At 39.0% G+C, this 21,168-nt stretch overlaps 2 protein-coding genes across 2 annotated transcripts; one reads left to right on the forward strand and one right to left on the reverse strand.

The window, feature by feature from the left end:
- Positions 1-777: 777 nt before the first annotated feature.
- Positions 778-8,739, forward strand: LOC134800403 (trypsin 5G1-like). The gene is made up of 8 exons (XM_063772902.1): positions 778-932; positions 1,473-1,527; positions 2,354-2,513; positions 4,939-5,105; positions 5,667-5,774; positions 6,155-6,303; positions 7,225-7,333; positions 8,601-8,739. The coding sequence occupies exons 1-8, from the start codon at positions 885-887 to the stop codon at positions 8,729-8,731; spliced, it is 927 nt and encodes a 308-aa protein (XP_063628972.1). The 5' UTR covers positions 778-884; the 3' UTR covers positions 8,732-8,739.
- Positions 8,740-8,977: 238 nt separating this feature from the next.
- LOC134799840 (hsp70-binding protein 1-like) lies at positions 8,978-16,684 on the reverse strand. Its single transcript, XM_063772240.1, has 7 exons — positions 16,370-16,684; positions 15,912-15,992; positions 15,384-15,576; positions 13,683-13,901; positions 12,657-12,812; positions 10,406-10,567; positions 8,978-9,579 (listed from the first exon to the last, which is right to left on the reverse strand). The coding sequence occupies exons 1-7, from the start codon at positions 16,484-16,486 to the stop codon at positions 9,437-9,439; spliced, it is 1,071 nt and encodes a 356-aa protein (XP_063628310.1). The 5' UTR covers positions 16,487-16,684; the 3' UTR covers positions 8,978-9,436.
- Positions 16,685-21,168: the final 4,484 nt, after the last annotated feature.

The following is a 21,168-nucleotide window of genomic DNA, read 5'->3' on the forward strand; positions in this document are numbered from 1 at the left end:
ATGTATTAGCGCGGGCAAGACGCACGATATTTAACAACTAAATAACATCATTCTGATGTCAGAGTCGTTCGAATTGGCCTGTAAGGCCGCGGACTGCACGCACGCGACCGACGGCGCGGCCAAAAAACTGCCGAATCTTTTGACCGCACCGAAACCTAATAGTCCGACCTAAGTTTCGGTTTCGACATAAAAATCATTTTTTCAGCCGAAACTAGAGCAAAACCTAACCTTAGGTATACTCATAGTATATATATTATCTTTTAAAAGTTTTGCAATTATGTTGCACCTTCAATCAAAATAATCTAGTCTCGAGTATCCGTTATTAATCATTGATAAATAATTAATTATCCCATATAATCCAAGCATTATCTCAATGACTATGATTATTAATTATTATATCTTAATTTAAGTATTAATGTCTATAAATAATTAATAGCCTGTAAGTACATAAGTAAGGACCCACTGTTCAAACAACAATGGTGGCAAAAAAGCGTATGGCTCGCTTGATGGCAAGCGGACACTATATCTAACCTGTTTACACCAGGGGGCCTAGCCAAAGATGCCTATCGTTTGCGCCGTAGCGAACGTAACGCTAATTATATTGTCTCTCTATCTCACAGAGTGATAGACGGCGCAAACGATTGGCTACTTGGCTAAGCCTACATCGGTTGGATAGCAAACTTCGATTTTCGCGGTAGATCCTCCTTCCTTCCTCCTCCTCCTTTCCTTCCTTCCCTTCCCTTTCCTCCTGGTTTCCTTTTGGAATTGGCATTAGTCTACACGTCAGGCAACGCCGCGGGTAAACACTAATATGTGATAAGTCTGTGTTAATGAGAGATTAGCGCTACTCAACGGTTCAATCACTTTCGCGAGTTGATCGAAAGATGGCGGCCGCGTACCTTCTAGTTTTGTTTATCTTTGGGGTGGTTCAGGTAATTATACAATCCTTAACTAATAATATTAATCAATTTTGGGATTCACGGGCCTACAAATCCCGGTCTTTTGATAGGCTTGATATTAATCAATAATTATTATCTGCCACCATTTTAAAACTTTCGCGTCTTTCGATCCCGGACATACACTGATGGGCGTAGGTACCTACATAGCAGCTACGTTGGATATAAAACCAATAAAAGAAAGATCATGATTCTCTCTTCAAAAGTTTTATAATTTTTATTTTCTTTATTCATATCTTATCATATTATTTATCATACTTACTTTTTATCGTCATATAATGCGCTACATCGTGGTTTAATCTCTGCCAATAATTAGTGATGAGAAATTAAGCTTTCCGGGTCCACACAGAGCGAGCATACGCGCGAGGTAATTTCCTCGATGTGCCTCGCGCGCGCCGCCTCTACCGAGGCAAGTCTACACTACACTACACTGACCGTTTTGTGCGCGAAGAAATTGCATTGCGCGTATTCTCGCTCTGTGTGGACCCGGTTATTTACATGCCTTAAAATTTACAGAGTGAACCTCTCCAAAGAGATAATGATCCCGCTATCATCGAGGACTTGCGAATGGGTAAGAATTGAGTTATATATTCCATAATTTCCCAATATAGGTACCTACTTATCGAGATATGTTCAAAACCATTTTACGAGGTCTTAGCTCACTTGGTTTCCTTTATTACAAGCTTTTAGATAGTGCTATTTGGTAAAATGGAACCATGAAGACCACAATGGAACTTCTTTATGACAATGGTTATTTGTTTCACTCGGGGGCAAAGTTGTTGTTTAACCGCTCGTGCTAATATTGATACCCGAGCAAGCGAAAGATTCCAAAATTGAAAGGTGGAATCTTGAGCGTTGCGAGGGTTTCAAAGCACGAGGGTTAAACAAAATTTGCCCCCGAGTGAAACACAAAATTTTTCACCACACCAACCCGAAGCAAAAGTTAAATGTAAAATATCAAACAAAATCGAACCAAATCATACCCAAATGAATGTTATTAAATATTTATCATCCAAAATCATCATTTAAAAGTCAAATCTACCAGCAAACATAAGAAAACAACTCAAAATTTGCATTTGATTACTTTGCCTCACATGTGAACAAAATGCAACTTAGCTATCAGTTTTAGAAGTGCAAAGTAAGCCTTTCCGAGCAGGTGTGGTGAAAAAGTTTTTTCTAAGTCTTGGGGTTGGGGCTAATTGAAATTAATAATAATTAGCCATTCGTGACATTCATAATAATTGTGGTTGTAAATAATTAAAACGGCATTTCAAACTGTTTTGAAATGAGATGTCGGTTTTTTTTTATTACCTACCTAAAGATTATTTTTATCCTTTAGTTGCCTTTAGGTACCTACTTGTGTCTTGTTGTGTGTGACGCTAAATACTTTTTTTTAGGTAACGGTGGCCGTGTCGTGGCCGGCTGGGAAGCCAAAGACGGCCAGATCCCTCACCAGATCAGCCTCCGCATGGTCAGCCACCTCGGCGCGGTGTCCTCCTGTGGAGGTTCCATCATCCACCACGACTGGGTCATCACTGCCGCCCACTGCGTGGCCAAGTAAGTAGATTTAAAAAGAAACAACAAAGAAAGTTAAACATAAAATAAATAAATAGTTTACCACGAAATGGTCCCGCCTCAGCATAAATGCTAACCCAAAAGTCAGCGCTGATCTTCCGGTGAGACCATTTTGTCCAATGTATATTTGCGTCTCACATTTTGCTTAGTGATCTCTCGTCATTACGACACTGAGACGCAATGCACATTGGACCAAGAAATTGGACAGGGTGGAATCAGGGCCTTCTTAAACTATGCTGGGGCCCTTGGGCACATAAGAATTTGGGGCCCTTTTGGAAAGTAAAGAAAGCTAATTAAACTAAAAAAATTCTACTATGATCTTCTATTTATAATGGATAATCAAATATACTGTTACTGTCTGTCCTTCGGGGCCCCCTGAGGATGGGGGCCCTGGGCACAGGCCCTGTGTGCCCTTATGGTAAAAACGGTACTGGGTGGAATACCAACCTTAGATACTTATAAGTTTCTAACATCAGCTTTGGTTGAGGCTTCATGACATCGCTGCATCTATATATATTCTATAGTCACCTGCACTCTGCTCAGTGCGTTGATCAGGGGCGTATTTACCCTAGGGCCATCCGGGCCATGGCCCGGGGCGCCAACCTCCAGGGGCGGCATATGCCAACCCCCAGGGGCGGCATGCCGGATTGCATTTTGTTTTTCTTCCTTGACTTCTGGGGCCGCAAAACGTATTAGCCCGGGGCGCCAAATTTCAAAATACGCCCCTGGCGTTGATTAGGGTAGGTACCTATCTGGCTACAATCTTAAATAATTGAATATTAATCTTTATCGTCGTATAGGAAGATAAGTACCCAATTATTTTGCAGAAGGAACTTCTCTATTAGCTATAGCCTCCTAAGGCCCAAGGTCCTACCTATGGTACCTCTCCAGTTCGATGAAATTTAAATTCTATTCAATTGGAACAGAGTCGCTTTTGCTTTGTTTCGTTCAATTTTCCAACAAGCCAAAATGAACTCTATTTCCTACACTATAGGTTCTAATTTCAATGGCAATATTTGGATATTTCATTTGTATGGCTGGGCCTTAGGAGTATAGGTGTATTTTGTATCACACTACCTTCCTTTAGATTAGTAATTTAATTTTCACATCACCTATTCGGAAAGGGCTTTTTCTTCCCCGCTAGGAGGGATCAAAGTGGCACTTTTCCTCCCTGCTAAGGGGGATCAAAGTGGCACTTTTCTGTTCTAGGACACTGTTTTTGTTATTTTTTGCATTCTTTTTTTAGCTTGAATAATATTTTGAAACATTATAATTGTGTCAACACTAAGTTTTTTTTTTATTTTCCTCATAGTTGATGTGAAAAGTAGTATGTGTCACACGGTATCAAAATTATTTCGTTTTGGGCGTTAACACTTGAATCCCTCATTACGCTCAGGATTCTACTTTAGAAACACTCACTACGTTCGGGATTCTATTGTAGAATCCATCGCTTCATTCAGGATTCAATGTACGCCCTTGACGGAAACATATCATTTTGATCCCTTGTAACACAAACTACTATTGAAGTTTTGGTTAGTACAGTCAACGGTAAAAATATGGGTGTAGACAACTTACTCAAAAATATGTCCCATAGTTCTTAATTCACTGACATAAAAGTTACGGGACATATTTTTGAAATGATTTGTACACCCATATTTTTACCGTTGACTGTACATTACTTTTTAGGGTTCCGTACCCAAAGGGTAAACGGGACCCTATTACTAAGACTCCGCTGTCCGTCCGTCCGTCCGTCTGTCTGTCACCAGGCTGTATCTCACGAACCGTTATAGCTAGACAGTTGAAATTTTCACAGATGATGTATTTCTGTTGCCGCTATAACAACAAATACTAAAAACAGAATAAAATAAAAATTTAAGTGGGGCTCCCATACAACAAACGTGATTTTTGACCGAAGTTAAGCAACGTCGGGCGGGGTCAGCACTTACGGGGTGACCGTTTTTTTTTGCCGTTTTTTGCATTATGGTACGGAACCCTTCGTGCGCGAGTCCGAATCGCACTTGCCCGGTTTTTTAATAAGTTTACTTTTTACTGACTGACTGAAATAGCAAGACACATTAAGGTGTCTTGCTATTTCAGTCAGTCTCGGTACAAAAAGTAGGTACTGAGGTTGACTGAAGTAGCATGACAAATACGAACGTTTCCGAGAAAATACGATGGAAAACAATTATGCACTACATCACCTGTAAGGACACACAGGACGAGTCGCCTCGCGAGATAATTGCCGCGCGAAGCAGCTTGGTCTGTATAGACTTGCCTTTTGCCTGGCGCATTGCCTCGCGCGTGGTAATACAATTACAATTTATAAGTATTTTTCGTCTGAGTATTGCTGACTGCCCCTTCATTTTATTTTTAAACGTATTCTTGATATTCCTACTTACCCCCACAGCCGGCCAACCTTCGTGATCCGCCTTGGCCTGACCAACCTCACCCGCCCAGAGTACCTCGTGGAGACTTCCCGCAAATTCATCCACCCCAAATACATCGAAGTGTGGGCGGGCGTGCAGACTGATGATATCGCGCTACTGGGGCTTGAACAGAGCATCCCTTACGGAGGTGAGTCAAGACGGTATCACGACACTTAGTTTGCGTACCTACCTACTGACGCGATCTTTTGGATACTAAACTATTGCACAATACCGATGTACACAACATTGTTCCCTAATGTGCATTCAGATTACGATTTGACCCTCGCACCTTTGGCGTTCAGTCGGCATCAGATCACGATAGGTAGGTATATACCTACACAAGACACAACACAACACAAGCCTTCTTGAGCTTACCGTGGGGCTTAGTCGATTTGTGTAAAAATGTCCTATAATATTTATTTATTTATTTTATTTTTATATTTATACCTAGGAGCGACCAAGGTGGTCAAAAGTATCCAAACACGTCTTGATAAAAGAGGCTTTTTTCTGATATTTGTATAACTGATAAGTTGATGACGATAGTAACGCTTACGCACTATCTATACGTATGCTGCACGAAATCTCAAAATCTGGATGCACCTTGTGACAAGTTAAGATTTAAGAGTCATGTAAATTAATCACAAACTAAATAAAAGTTCTTTTTACTTTTTCTGATCAAGGGCACACACTAATAATTCCTCATTAACAGAGTTCATCCAGCCCTGCCGCCTGCAGAACAGCGAGAAGAAGAACAAGGTCTACACCGGAGTAGTCCTCACCGTCAGCGGCTACGGCAGGACTGATGATCCCATCAACGGTTAGTTGCAATCTTGTTGCTATTTCACATGAGCTCCAAGAAATAGTAAGGAAAGGAACCCAATTGCCCCCCATCTTCTGCATCCATCCAGCTTTGGTCACCTACAGTTTCATAATCCAATTAGGTAGTGCTTTTCCGTATACATAAGTATAACAATGAAGAATACCTATGAAGGAAGTATTTATTACTCTCCACGGACTTGTATGTTTTTAAGTACCCATAATTATCGTTCGAGACGAGTAAGTAAATTATACATTTTTTTTCTAAGAACAGTCATGGGACTCATGGGCGTAGGCAGGTAGGAGCACTCTTTCATATGAATGGCCTGTTTTATAATAATGACGATGTTACAGTTGGTCCTATAAATTTCCGGTAACCAGGTGGAGTGGCCTCTGAGATCCTCCGCTGGGTGCACCTGCGAGGCATATCCAACGAGGAGTGCAAGCAGTGGTACAGCACCAGCACCGTCGTCCAGGACGAGACCATCTGCGCTGAATACTATAACGATACCGCACAGTCCTCCTGCTCGGTTAGTGTTCCTATAGGTATAACTCTAAATATGTCATTCATGGAATAAACACTGCACTTGAAATTTAGATCCTCAGCAGAACCGTATACTGAGTTAAATACAATATAATAAAGCCCGGGTAAATTCGATCTCACAACGCTGGAACACAGGCAAATCGCTCGTATACGCAGATTCAGATTCAGATTCAGATTTTTATTGGTAAAAAGATATACAGATTTTACACGTCATAATATAACATAATTTAAGATTTAACTTAAATTTACAATAGATAATATATTATAATAATACAATTTCAAAATGTCAATTATATGTGATACATGTCAGAATGAATAGTCAAGGAATTATATTATAGAAAAAAAATATTTAGCATTCTATATAAAATGTCAAGATGTTGTCGATTCATTTAAATTACAAACAATTAATGCAGACAACATATCCACTACTACTAGTTATCACTACTCGGTATATCGAATTCATTTATATCGTAACAGGCAATTTGAATCAGTAAAGCTTTTAATTTGTTTTTAAAAATTGTGTCACTTTCTAAATTCTAAATTCAGAACCACCTCATTCAGAGTGACCTCGCCCTGAAATTGCTGCGAAGTTATTTTAGCACGAGTGTAACGCGGCAGTATCTCGCGCGCGAGATTGACTAGTTGACTACCCGTCTATCGTCTATTCCTAACTGTATTAATTACAGAGGGACGAGAAGTCTACATGCTGTGGCGGCTACTGTGAAGACAAGCACGTTACGTCTTTACCATAGGCTTGTATTTCGGCCGAGGGAAGTCTACACAAACCTGCCTCGCACCGCAATTTCCTCGTGAGGCAGCCCGTTCAGTGTAGTGCCTATGGCAAATGACGTTGAAAATTTTGTTTCTCAATTTCATGATTAAAATTGAAATTGTTTTTATTCTACAGGGTGACAGCGGCGGTCCTCTGACGGAAGTGGACTTGGACGGCAAGCCGACCATGGTGGGCATCGTCAGCTTCGGTTCCTCGGCCGGCTGCAACAGTCCCTTCCCCTCTGGTAAGTATACTTACTTACTAACCATTATCCTCATCTTAAACTAACAAATTCCTATTCCAGCCTTTTAACCGCCATACGAAGTTACACGAAGGTTTGTCTTATTTATCAGACCGCGGCGAAATGAGCCCGATTTTGTGTCAGTCTACGGCGATTAAAAGGTTAAATGCCGAATCCCCTGCTAGTATAATACCTACTGATTTTATACGAGTTAGGTACCTGTAACCTAACTCGTATAAAACCAGTATATACTGGCATACCATACCATTTCGATTTCGGCGATTCGTACTCAAGTAAGGACGTACATTGACTCGGCATTGTGCGAGTAGGCGGGTCCACATAGAGCGAGCAGGCTCGCGAGGAACTTGCCGCGCGAAGCAGCTCAGTCGGTGGAGACGTGCCACGCCCGAGGCACGTCTATACAGACCGAGCTGCTTCGCGCGGCAATTGTCTCGCGAGGCGGCTCGCTCTGTGTGTGGACCAGCCTATTGAACGAAAATGTTCGTGCTTATACACCGTGTTTTTATTGAACTTCGGGGTATGGTTAAGTACATTTAAGAGAACTAAATGGCATAGTTAATTTTCTTTTTTTTTGCTTTAAAGAAAAATAAGTTTATAATGTAAATAAATTTAGCATATAGCGTTGTTGTAACACGGGCATTACATTTAACTCAACCAAACAATTCAAATCTGTGACAAATCAATGTCATTTCGAACATCGATCGACCGAGATTGTACTTAAGTCTAGTAGCAAATGTATGAACTCGTTCTAAACACTAATCAATATGTAAACCGACCCTAAGGCAAGTGTACACGCTTGTTATATGAAAAAAAAATATTGATTATCTCCGAGGAGTTAATTAGAATATAATAGGTGTCTTTGTCAACCAGTCTGGCCTAGTGGGTAGTGACCCTGCCTGTGAAGCCGATGGTCCTGGGTTCGAATCCTGGTAAGGGCATTTATTTGTGTGATGACACAGATATGTGTTCCTGAGTCATGGTTGTGTTCTATGTATTTAAGTATTTATATATTATATATATCGTTGTCTGAGTACCCACAACACAAGCCTTCTTGAGCTTACCGTGGGACTTAGTCAATCTATATAAGAATGTCCTATATATAATATTTATTTATTTATTTATTTTTCTTTGAGAAAGTTACTTGATTTAAGCTCAGAAATGCACCCTTGAAATTAACGGAAATCAAAAAAAACACGGTGTATAGTAGCGTCCTTTATGCCTCGCCACTAATGCTTTACTTCGTTTTCAGCGTACGTCCGTCCCGGCCACTACCACGACTGGTTCCTCGAGATAACTGGCATCAACTTCGACTGGGCCACCGCAGACCTGGAGCCTTCATACAAACCCATACAACTGCCTGTTGAAGGCCTTGAAGTCTAGATATTTTTGACATGACCTTTGCAATAAATGTTTACTTTTTAAGATAGTATTTCATTTTTGTTTAGACCCTGTAGGTACCCCTGAAAACGTAGGTCAAGACCTGGAGCCTTCATACAAAGCCATATCAAAGTTTGTACCTAATCTAAGAATTGTAGTTTCTAGGTCTATTGATGATCACCTAGGTGTACTTAGATTGCTCCAGCAAATAAAAGCATAGCAGTGGCACTTCAACAAAAAAAAACCAGCAATATAAAAAACCATTATATTAGATCTTAAAACTCCTCTCTCGTACATACAAATAAATTAAGTCAATTTTTAACACCTTGTATTTATACACTAGGGACCGTGCGCGATGCTCTGCCATCTTGTGGCCTAATGAAACAACTTTAACTCGACATTGATACTGCTCACGAATAAAATGGGGTTGGCCGGTGGAAGTTTTTAGCAGATGGCGCCATCAAAGCTTGCTCTGTCAATCCCTAGAATTGTGTCAAATTTTAGTTTTTTTAATATCCTGGATGCCAGCCCTTTAAGCCAAATCTCATAGAAAAAGGGGCAAGCTAGGATGGCGCCATCTATGTAAACCTTTGACAGTTGCCAACCCTTAATTATCTCACATGTTTTTAACATATTTGATATGCATAAAGCTAAAAAAAACCCTAACGTAGCGAGAACCTCATCCTAAGAGTCGGTGAAACCTATCTCCTATCTGTCGGCCTCCTCATTGGCTGGCACCACGTCTGGCCTGTTGAGGAACACCTTGCAGAGGATCTCCTGGCAGTACTCCACTTCCTCTCTGAACGTGTCGTCTTTCAGGTCGGGGTGTTTTAGGTGCCTTTCTAGGATACCTGAGGAAAAATAGAATAAATTTAGAATGTGGAAGAAAATTCATACTTTGTTGGAGTTGAATTGATGTTGAAAGGCTTATTACAGAGTCGAGGACTACTTGACAGACAAACATGCATGGTCCAAACCAGAAACTGTAAAATAAACAAGTTGCAATTAAAATCATTGTATCATGACACAGCTCAGGTAATTAAGCACATCAAATATTTTATGTAGGTATTTCATAATATGTATTCACATTTCTATTATTAACTTTTTTTTCCTTTTGTGAGAATTTGATACGTTTTCTGAAAGAGCTTCGTATTTGTATGATTTGATGTACATATTGGATTAGGCCACAGAATAAATAATAGTACCTAATACTACCGTACAGAAAGGAAACTTCCTACAAAACCGAAGTTTGACAGCGGTTCAGGGTCGAATCGTGCTGTCCCTTTCTAATATATGACACTATCCCTTTCGGCTATTTAGGGTTGTCAAAATTCAAGCCATTATCTTATCTGTCGTCCTGCACGCAAAGGGACGTCAAGTTGGGTCAACCCTAACAATTGCTCGGAGCAATGCTAAGCCGAACGGAGCCGGGTTTGTCCGAAGGAAGGAGTTTCGCACCCCTGATTAGGTTGTCATTATAAAATCCTGTTGTAAACTTTACAACAATATAATTGAGTGTAAAGTATTGTTTAACGTGACGAAAATAAATATTATTAGCCGACACGTTATCGTTGCCTACGTCAATTCTTGGGATTAGTTGTCAAGCGGACTCCAGGCTCTCATGAGCCGTGACAAAATGCCGGGATAACGCGAAGAAGAAGATAATTATGACCATACCTTTAAGCCCTAAGCCAGGGTCCCGGAACTGAGCTAGAACTCTCTCATCCAAGTCAGCCAGAAGAGTGAGTAATGTGTTCAGAAGGTGTTCTGATGATGCATCTCTGCCCGCTGACAGCTGTTCTGCTAATGTCTTTACTAGGTTCAGCTGCACGAATTTTTCTGGAAAGGTTATTTTACTTGGGTTATTTTTCTTAGGAAAAAATAAAATCATGCATTTTTTAACAAAATTAGGTATTTAGACGATTTCAAAAAGTGCCCCTCCAGAGTCACAAACAAACAAACAAACAAACAAACAAAATTTACTTTATTCATGTAGGCCTAGCAACAAGCTCTTATGAATCGTAATTAATCTTAATCTAATTATCAGAGCAATTTATTGATGTTAATATTATTCCATAATAAAATTGGATTATTATACATATCAAATTTAACACTAAAAATTTCACAAAAGGATCGTCAAACATTAAAAAGATTGTATAAAAAAATACTAGTCTAGAATTTCTAGAATAAAATCTAAATGTCAAAAAAAAGCATAAGTGACAAAAGAAGTAATAGTATTACATCGGAATATCCATTTCCTCATCAATAATCAAATATACCTAATAAATAAATAATCATTTCGAATAACAATTAATCCCACGTTGTAATATCATTCATGTAGTCTTGTGTGGTATAATAAGCTTTAGAAATAAGTTTACGCTTTACATAATTCTTAAATTTATTAATAGATAATTCAGTAATATGGTTTGGAAGTTTATTATAAAATCTTACACAATTACCCATGAATGATTTTTTAATTTTATGGAGCCGAGTGAAGGGCACTGCGAGCTTATGTTTATTTCTAGTATTAATATTATGAATTTCACAATTTTTCCTAATATTTACAATATTTTTATGTACGTACAGAATATTCTCGTAAATGTATTGACAGTGCACTGTCATTATGTCAATTTCCTTAAATTTATCTCTAAGTGAGTCTCTATGGTTCATTTTGTATATTGCTCGAATAGCCCTCTTCTGCAGAACAAAAATGGTATTTATCTCTGAAGCACCGCCCCACAGTAAAATACCATATGCCATAATGCTATGGAAGTAACTAAAATATACTAATCGAGCTGTTTTCACATCAGTTAACTGACGGATTTTGCTCACTGCAAAAGCTGCAGAGCTCAGTCTATTCGAAAGAGTAGCAATATGGGGACCCCACTGGAGTTTAGAATCTAAAGTTATACCAAGAAAAACTGTCTTTTAATACACTCTGTTTTGGATTAAGGTTTCTAGAAATTAAGTTTAAACAAAACTACAAATATAATCTTAAAATAAAAATTTTCATATTGAATATCTTGGGCTTGCAAATGTTCTGATACCCCTCGACAAGGGAGAGTATTGTTATTCCACTGCTTTAACATACAACTTAACGAAAGTATTTGTTTCTAAAGTCCAGCCTTACGTGTCTTATCAAGTTATCATGTAAACAAACATGACGTAAAGTGTCATTCCAACAATACGATTCATAGACAATCAATGTAGACATCGTAATGTCAGATGTTTTTGAGGTGATCCGTTCGTTACTGCGACTATTGATGAAAATCTTATTAGAAATGATTTCAATACTTTGTGAATTTCTTTAAGTATACAACAACATTTTAAGTGATGATTATTTTGTAATTCCAGAGAAAAGTGTGATAATGTCTTGAAGAAGTGTTTGTTTACATGATAGGACAAGTAATGATGAGTACACTTTAGGTCTACTTGAACAAAGAATCTTGAATCTAACCTCTGGCCTCAGGGTAGTGGTCGCACAGGTGTCGGGCCAGCAGCGCGGCCTTCGTTCTCGCACGGACGTCCGTGGCCCCGCACACGGTGGTTATGGTCTCACAACCCCCTTGGGACTGTAGTTCTCGACAGGAGGGTATAGTATACAACACACTAACCTCTGGCCTCAGGGTCGTGGTCGCACAGGTGTCGGGCCAGCAGCGCGGCCTTCGTTCTCGCACGGACGTCCGTGGCCCCGCACACGGTGGTTATAGTCTCACAACCCCCTTGGGACAGTAGTTCTCGACAGGAGGGTATAGTATACAACACACTAACCTCTGGCCTCAGGGTAGTGGTCGCACAGGTGTCGGGCCAGCAGCGCGGCCTTCGTTCTCGCACGGACGTCCGTGGCCCCGCACACGGTGGTTATAGTCTCACAACCCCCTTGGGACAGTAGTTCTCGACAGGAGGGTACAGTATATAACACACTAACCTCTGGCCTCAGGGTAGTGGTCGCACAGGTGTCGGGCCAGCAGCGCGGCCTTCGTTCTCGCACGGACGTCCGTGGCCCCGCACACGGTGGTTATGGTCTCACAACCCCCTTGGGACAGTAGTTCTCGACAGGAGGGCGCATATTCGCGACATGCACCTGGTAACAAAATCAAATACATAATTTGTATAATTTGTGAAGTTTTGTCGTTTTTAGTTATATTGACTGGTATTTACGAAATCTACAAAAGAGCCAACATTAAAAAGGCCACACTCTACTATAGGCTGACAAAACTATAAACAGTAGTCCGGGGTCGTAAATCCGCATGGTAAATTAATTAGAATACCTAAAAAAACTACTCTTTAGAATATTTCAGCTTAGAAGTACCTGTGCCATCAATCCATATGGTACAGTTGCCATCAAATATATCGGAGCGGTCAATGCGCTCACAAATATCTGAACACGCCTCTATTTTCAAGGCATTAGAGTGCGTGATCTGATATTGTGAACCATACTTACAAGAAATAGCAGACACACACTTCGCCAACGCTTCACCCCGCTCTGTCGTCGCTAAAGCCAACAACACATTGAGTAGACCACTCTCCAACGCTCGGGACTGGCAGAAGGGGTTATTCTGACACAGTTCTGACACACAGTGAACCAGGATAGCACACAGTCAACCATACTTACAAGATATAGCAGCCACACACTTTGCCAGCGCTTACCCGCGCTCTGTCCTCGCTAAAGCCAGCAACACATTGAGTAGACCACTCTCCAACGCTCTCGATTGGCAGAAAGGGCTGTTCTGACACACAGTGTACCAGAATAGCACACAGTTAACCATACTTACAAGATATAGCAGACACACACTTCGCCAAATCTTCCCCGTGCTCTGTCCATGCTAAAGCCAGTAACACATTGAGTAGACCACTCTCAAGTGCTTGCGACTGGCAGAAGGGGTTATTCTCACAAAGTTCTGCTTATAAAACACACAGTGAACCAGGATAGCACACAGTCAACCATACTTACAAGATATAGCAGACACACACTTCGCCAACGCTTCCCCGCGCTCTGTCCTAGCTAAAGCCAGTAACACATTGAGTAGACCACTCTCCAACGCTCGCGACTGGCAGAAGGGGTTGTTCTGGCACAGTTCTGCCAGTATGCCGCTGGCTCGCGCGCGGATTTCTTCGTTCTCGCTGCCGTAGCAGACGGGGAAGATGGAGAAACCGCCTAGCTTGTAGAAATCTGGAAAGATGGTTGTGGGTGTAATTGGAAAATAGTTATTTGTACAACAAGAGATCAAAGTTTGATATTTCTTCGAGTGCTTATTTTGAGTCCCGTGCAAGCGAAAGATTCTATAATAGATTCACGAGCGTAGCGAGTGAATCTAATTTAGAATCTTGAGCGTAGTAAGGGATTCAAAAGCGCACGAGATGTAAATAACTTTGATCTCGTGTAGTACACAAAATTTTTCACCCTAAGCAGTGAGAACATACCTAGAGGGACAGAGATAATAGAACCCAAGTATATCGAACTTGTATTGAGTGAGACAAAACGACTTAGTGAGCAAAATCGCATTTTGCTCACTGTTTTTAAGAAGCAAAGTACCCTTGTTCGAGCTGCTGAGGTGAAAAATGTATTTTTAGTGAATAGCCGGGTCCACACAGAGCGAGCATACGCGCGAGGCAATTTGGTCGCGCGTATGCTCGCTCTGTGTGGACCCGGCTAATGTAACAAGCAGCCTCATTCTGTACTCATATGTTTCTTTTCTCTTAATGAATGTGTTAATTATACAGGATTTTGACTCTTGGAGACCCTATACATCTCTAAGGATATTTTGATTAACTATATAATCTTTTAGTTCTGACACTTAGAGACATTTACACACCTAAATATTTTTTTATTTTTTGTGTCTGTATCTGTATTTTTTTTATATTATTATTATAGTTTTTTTTTTAAGTAATTCGACATTAAGAGACCATATGTGACGTTCCACTGGTAAAGGTACCTTATGACAGTTTGCGCTTAGGCTATTATTAAAGACGCTCCAATACTAATGCGGCGGTACGCGACGTAAGTGCCGAACGCCATAAGGTACCTTTACCCGTGGAACTGCACATATACATCCTAACCTAGTTTGAATTGATAGTTGCAGTTAGTTGTATTTAAAAAAATTGTTGATGTATTGTTATTATTTTTGCTTGTATGTAAATGTAAATTGAAGTTTTGCAGCTTTCAGAGAAAGGGTATGGCAGTAAGGCCAATTGCTTACGAAACAGGATGTTTATGGAACCTACCACAAGCAATCTAGGGATCATTCTCTTTTAATCCTACTAGGCAAAGAAAATGTCCTAAATGTCCATGTATTATTATTTTTCTACATATACACATCGCAAATGAACAGTACAAAAAATTTAAGTTTGGGGATACTATTTTTTATAAGTAATTGAAAAAGACAGGATCTGTATTCTGATTCCTCATGAAAGAATATTGGAAAATAATATTTACCAGTCATATTGAGAGTACATTTTATGTATTAAATATAAGAATGGGTCACATGCAACGGGGGAAAGCTCCTGATGACACTCCTTGGTACGGAATGAAACATGTCGAGCGTTTTTCGGCTTAAAATATGTGAGTGACTTATTCTTAATATAGGTATTTAATATGTCTGTGCCTCACGGAAGTTTTGTTATTAAAATACATTTTATGTACACTGAAACTAACCATTGGCAGTATCAATGTCATCAATGAAGTCCATGACGCTTGTGAAGGCCTGATTGATCCCATCGGGCAGCGACTGCCCCAGTTGAACACTGTGTATCTTGTCCGCATCTGACAGCACGGCTATGGCATCTTGTAGCACCTTTGCTACGTCCACTGTGAGGCTTTTGAGGGCTTCTTCTAAGAATCGTTTGCGCTGAAATAATAAAACATTTATTTAAAAACATTTGAATATTTCATTAAAATGCTAATCCAGAAAAAGGGACTTACATTATTGTAGTATTGTAACTGCCAATTCTTTAACACATTCAAAGCCAAGAACCCGACTGTCGGGTACACTGTTCGTAGCGACTACGCACTCCATACGGCGAAGACGTGGCTATGTGCTACGAGCGTAACCCGTAGCACTTAGTGGCAATGAGTCTCCCGATGGTAAACAATTACAGCTTATTTTTGAGTACCCTAAGGGTCACATTACCATCTCTTAAAGTCTGACCCTTAAAAAATCTTTGAGGAATAAAAATAACTTACCTCTTCATCCATAGGACCTAACTCTGAATTGCCTGGCGCATCTTCAGCCTTCGTTGCTTCCATAGCAAATCTGAGGAGACCCTGAAATAAGCATTAAACATTATATTAATTTTTAATTTAGTTGTTATGTTGTATCTTCTTGCTGTGTAACTTTATTCTTATTTAACTATTTACTGTACATTATTTTTATGTCTGTTTCTTCTTGTCTGTTACCTTCCGTGATTCTTCTCACTTGATGGTCTCATCGGAAGATCAGTGCTGGAAGCCACCAGCAACATGCTGAGATGGGGCCATTTCGTGGAATTTTGTTTTCTTTTAATTATGTATTGTCTCGATTATTTGTGCTTACGAATAAATAATATTCTATTCTATATTATAACACGACCACAAACATGACCACACTCTGGTGTTTAAAACGGGCTTAAAAACTGGTATTCAAACATAACTTAAATACTTGCCTGTAAATTCCGTGGCTGCCGAGGTTGTTCCGCCATACGCTGGACATCCTCACGCCTGCTGGGGAACGTCAGGGCACCAGCAATAGGGTTGTTACCGCCAGGATTACTCGAAGCCATGTTTTCAATTAATATAACTTATTTGAGGTTAACCAAACGTATAGTATTGTGACACTGGTTGAATATGGATTATAGCGTGGGTATATATCGTTTGGAATGATTCACAAAAGCTGATGTAAATTCTAGAAATTGTTGTGTTCTTTGAAGTTCTCGAAGCAACACCGAAACACCGTGCTCTATTTTATTTATAATTGTCAAAGTCAAAACTGAGCTGTCAACATGACAAATAATATTTGGTCCAAATTAAGCTAACTTTTAAATAGTGCTATTAACTTATTACGTTAAAGTCTTAAATACTAAAAGATGTAAACAAGAAAACAAAACAAAATTATAGTTACACAATTTTGACTTAAATTTAATGCAAATCAGTGACATGATTGTTCAAATGTACAAAGAGTTACGCTCAGAGTTTAATTGGTTAACATAGTTTGGACACCAGATTCACCAGATTTCTAGGACTAAAGGCCAGTCTAGACGTGACAATTTTTCAGCCAATCTGATTAAATTGTCAATTCATTCAGGTGATGTGGAAACAGAAATAAAATTGAAGGACAATGACCAACTAAATAACTATAAAATTATTAACTATTCTATACGTGTGGAGATTGACGGCATTTTTTCTGATGAAATTGTCAACTTGATCATCCCATATGGACGGGCCTTAAAGACATAGGTACACTATTATTGTATTGCATTTCTATCTTTCTGTTTAGAACTAAATTTTTATTTCAATACAAATTAAATTTGTATTTTAAGTTAGTTGCGTTGCTTTTTTGATCCATTACGTCTAAAGGCCTGTGCAAACAGGCTCGCGTGTGCTATAATGTTGGAACCGCACACGCACACGTCACGCAAGCGGTGTGCCGTCTCTCATAAGGATCTGTACACAACGAAGCCGCACGCGCACGTGCACGTCACGCACACACAGCCGGTGTGCACAGGCCTTTATTATGAACATTCATTTCGTAACACTATTATTCCCGATATTTTTGAAACTTTGGCCGCTCCGATATATCATAGAGACCGTTCTACTGCACACAAGCAGACGCATATTCCTTACATAAATTATCATACCTATTATCTGCTATTATACACTGTGACAATAACAATTAAATTACCGTTCTATGCTGATAACTTTTAATTTAGGTCACTCCTCTTTGCTTGAAATAGTTCAACAGGACTTAACTACTTGAAATAGTACGAGACATACGCTCTTATGGATTTGACTAACAGGCGCACTGTATTTGTTAGAAAATGACACAAATTGTATGAACTTCCCATGCAGTTATGGCCCTTATCAATAATTAATAAGCTGTAATTACGGTAATGGCGGTTTTTATCGCTTCTCATCTAAGTAAATGACGCGCGACTCAATTACACATTCGTTTTAATTTTGGAACGATTTCAAATTACGGTTAAAATGTTTAATTAATCAGTTTTATAACACATTGCGTGGCTAGCACAAGTTACCTTGCAGTCGGGCTAGCATAACGCGGTTTTGACTTCGTTCGAGACTAACATTTGTCACGGAAGGAAAACTACCCTCATTCCTTTTTAGGGTTCCGTACCCAAGGGTAAAAACTAGGGATTGCAGAACCGGTATTGTTTAAAAGAACCGGGATTTTCGGTACTAGGCAAAAATGGAACCGGGATTTTCCGGTATTTTCGGTACTTTCGGGTCTGCCTTCAAAGTCATATTGACCTTAACTTTCAGTAAAAAAAAGCGTAAAATGACCATGAATCTTTCTCTAAATATTGGTACGATATAAAAAGTACCATAGTGAAGGTACACACACTTCTTCATATGTGACTTTAATACCCACACAATCATTGCCTACATTAAACTGTGATATGGACTGCCTCTGCGTACTATAGGTACTATACTTACTAACTACTAAATAATATAATTTGGTTTAATCCTAAACTAGGTACATGTCATATTTTTACTATCTGCAAAATCATCCCTATTTTTTGCTCGTCTTTCGTATGTATTTAATTATTCGTATAAAATAATTTATCGTAGAACTAGAAACACTTATGCCTTTAAAGTTTCAAATTACGCAATTTTATATTGTCGGCATTGTCAAACCCATTGACTATTTTTGTTTTGATTTTAATATTGTGGTCAGCCGTAAAAGTATTGGCATCAGCCTTAGATTGATAAAATATATTTCTTTAAAAACATGATATTTCTTTCTAAGTAGGTAACAGAAAACAGTCTAATATTTTACCGGAAATGTTAGTCCCGAAAATCCCGAAAATACCGGGATTTGTAAACCCGGTTCTTTGCTTGGCTCTAAATCCCTGGAATTCCCGGTACTTTCGGTTCCGGTATTTCCCGGGAGCAAACCCTAGTAAAAACGGGACCCTATTACTAAGACTCCAGTGTCCGTCTGTTCGTCTGTCTGTCTGTCACCAGGCTGTATGTCATGAATCGTGATAGCTAAACAATAAAATTGAAATTTGCACAGAAAGAAGAAAATTTGTGCGGAACCCTTAGTGGGCGAGTCCGACTCGCACTTGTCCGGTTTTTAGTAGTATGGTAACGGCACCAATCATGAGACTTTAGAGAACATTTGGCGTAAGTGATTTTCTGTAGGTATATTGTAATATTTCAATGATACCTGTTAAATTTCTATCGCTTTAAAAATAAACTGAAACTAAGTAGGTATAGTAAGATTAGTAAGGGTAAAAAATCTAGTGAAACGTTAATGTATTTGCATTATGCATTAAGTATTATTCTGTTATCTAGAGATTAGATTGGGATCTTTTGCATAGGTTGATACATGGACCCTGGTAAGGATTGTACATATATAAAACCTATCTAGATTGCAAAAATCACGTTCGCTTATAAAACACATCTATAACTATAATACCTACCTATACATCTGTAATATTTATCACAATCTAATCCCGAGATAGCGATAACATATCTCCAGCTCTTGCCACGTTCAAAACAACAATCAACGTGGCTACCGTCACTCTGATACATAACAACGCTTAAATATATTCATTTTAGTCTTAAAATACTTGGAGTTTGAAAGATTAAACTGGTAAGTGATATTATTATTGAAGTAATTTTATGTTTGGATGATTCGGTTTTGCGTGTAGTGTAAATTATCAACTTTAAATTAAATCTATTTGTAAAATAAAACTAAATCTAGATTGTTTCCAATGCCTTTTAATAAAGTAAAATTATACATTTTGCGTTTGCTTCATATCCGCAAAAATCTGAACTACCTGATTTTTTGCAGACTTGTTTATGATGTTGGCCCAATGAATAATCCAAGTTTGTGACCTCGAGCGTCGAACGCAACTTTGTCAAAAATAGAATAAACAGCATTTTTTTTAGATTTGGGCGATTATAACCCTAAAGTACTAGTTTTTGTTAGTAACTTCCTAGGGCGTTTTTAAAGTAGACTAAATTTGCTACAATAAGACACTAGAATTGTCTCTGTACAACTAATATTTTCCGAGATAAAGCCTTTCAAAATGTATAATTTTTTCGAACTTGTATTCGTAGGCTAAGTAAGTGCAGTGAGTATACACTTTTGTCTCAGGCGATGCCGGTTGGCACAATTGTTTCTAAGGTCAATCAAAGCTGATTTGGCCCGGTAGCCACAAGATCGTACCGCCCCCCCCCCCCCCCCCCCAAACAGGGTTGACAAAGTTGCGTTCTGCGCTCGAAGTCACAAACTTGGATTATTCATTGGGCCAACATCATAAACAAGTCTGCAAAAAATCAGAACTACCGGATTTGACGCAAAAGAGCCAGGTTACAAAATTCGACAAAGTTACTGGATTATTTAGTTCGAGGCAACTTATATCATTGTCAGGTTTTGAGTAGGTTACTCATTACTCAATACTTTATACTAGTTTATACAGTCAATATCAGCGTGTTAAAAGTATTCTAAGGTACCATTTTCTAATAGCTTTAGATATAAATATGAATATATTTCTGTACTAGTAAAACAATAATAAGAACGTTTGTTGTTGGCAATTCGTTTGGCAAATACTACGTAATTTCTATCGAGCCTAAAATAGTGTAATAAAATTGAGAATATCAGATTAATTTTAAATTAAAAACATACCAAAACTGTCCAAAACATGTTTCTACACTAAAATATACCAAAATCTACACAATTCTTCTACTTACATATTAAATTCCATTCTGACTGGTGTAAAAAGATTCGGTCCCCGTCTACGTCGTCTTTACTACTCTAAAAATAAATAAAGCAAATTGTGTTTTGTTAAATAAATCAAATGCATTAATACTCACAATACAACCTTTGAAAGATGTCACGTGAGATTGGTGGAGAGGGGGTCGAGAAAAATCTCACGACATCTCACCAGAGGGGAGGGGAGAACAATAAACCCCCAATAACCCCTTACGTAATTAATGGACGCCCCCAAGGTCTCAGTAGTCAGATCAGAAGCCTCGTTAGATTTATCTCCCCCGAAAACCCCCGTATAGCAAATTTCATCGAAATCGTTAGAGCAGTTTCCTAGATCCCCGAAATATATATAATTAAATAAACAAGAATTGCTCGTTTAAAGGTATTAGATAGATAGATAGATACCAAAACAACTTTTTCACCACACCGGCTCGGAAAAACTTACTTTGCACTTCAAAAACTGATAGCAAAGTTGCATTTTATTCACATGTGAGGCAAAGTAAACAA

The sequence above is a fragment of the Cydia splendana genome, chromosome 19, assembly GCF_910591565.1.
Source record: "Cydia splendana chromosome 19, ilCydSple1.2, whole genome shotgun sequence".
NCBI lineage: Eukaryota > Metazoa > Arthropoda > Insecta > Lepidoptera > Tortricidae > Cydia > Cydia splendana.

Bases quoted from the DNA above. Each gene is read 5' to 3' on its own strand.
- LOC134800403 (XM_063772902.1), top strand. From the start codon at position 885: ATGGCGGCCGCGTACCTTCTAGTTTTGTTTATCTTTGGGGTGGTTCAG. The intron at 6,304-7,224 runs GTTAGTGTTCCT...TTTATTCTACAG, and splicing joins CCGCACAGTCCTCCTGCTCG to GGTGACAGCGGCGGTCCTCT. The intron at 7,334-8,600 runs GTAAGTATACTT...CTTCGTTTTCAG, and splicing joins CAACAGTCCCTTCCCCTCTG to CGTACGTCCGTCCCGGCCAC.
- LOC134799840 (XM_063772240.1), bottom strand. From the start codon at position 16,486: ATGGCTTCGAGTAATCCTGGCGGTAACAACCCTATTGCTGGTGCCCTG. The intron at 13,902-15,383 runs GTTAGTTTCAGT...CCATCTTTCCAG, and splicing joins TGACATTGATACTGCCAATG to ATTTCTACAAGCTAGGCGGT. The intron at 10,568-12,656 runs GTTAGTGTGTTA...TAACCTTTCCAG, and splicing joins CCACTACCCTGAGGCCAGAG to AAAAATTCGTGCAGCTGAAC.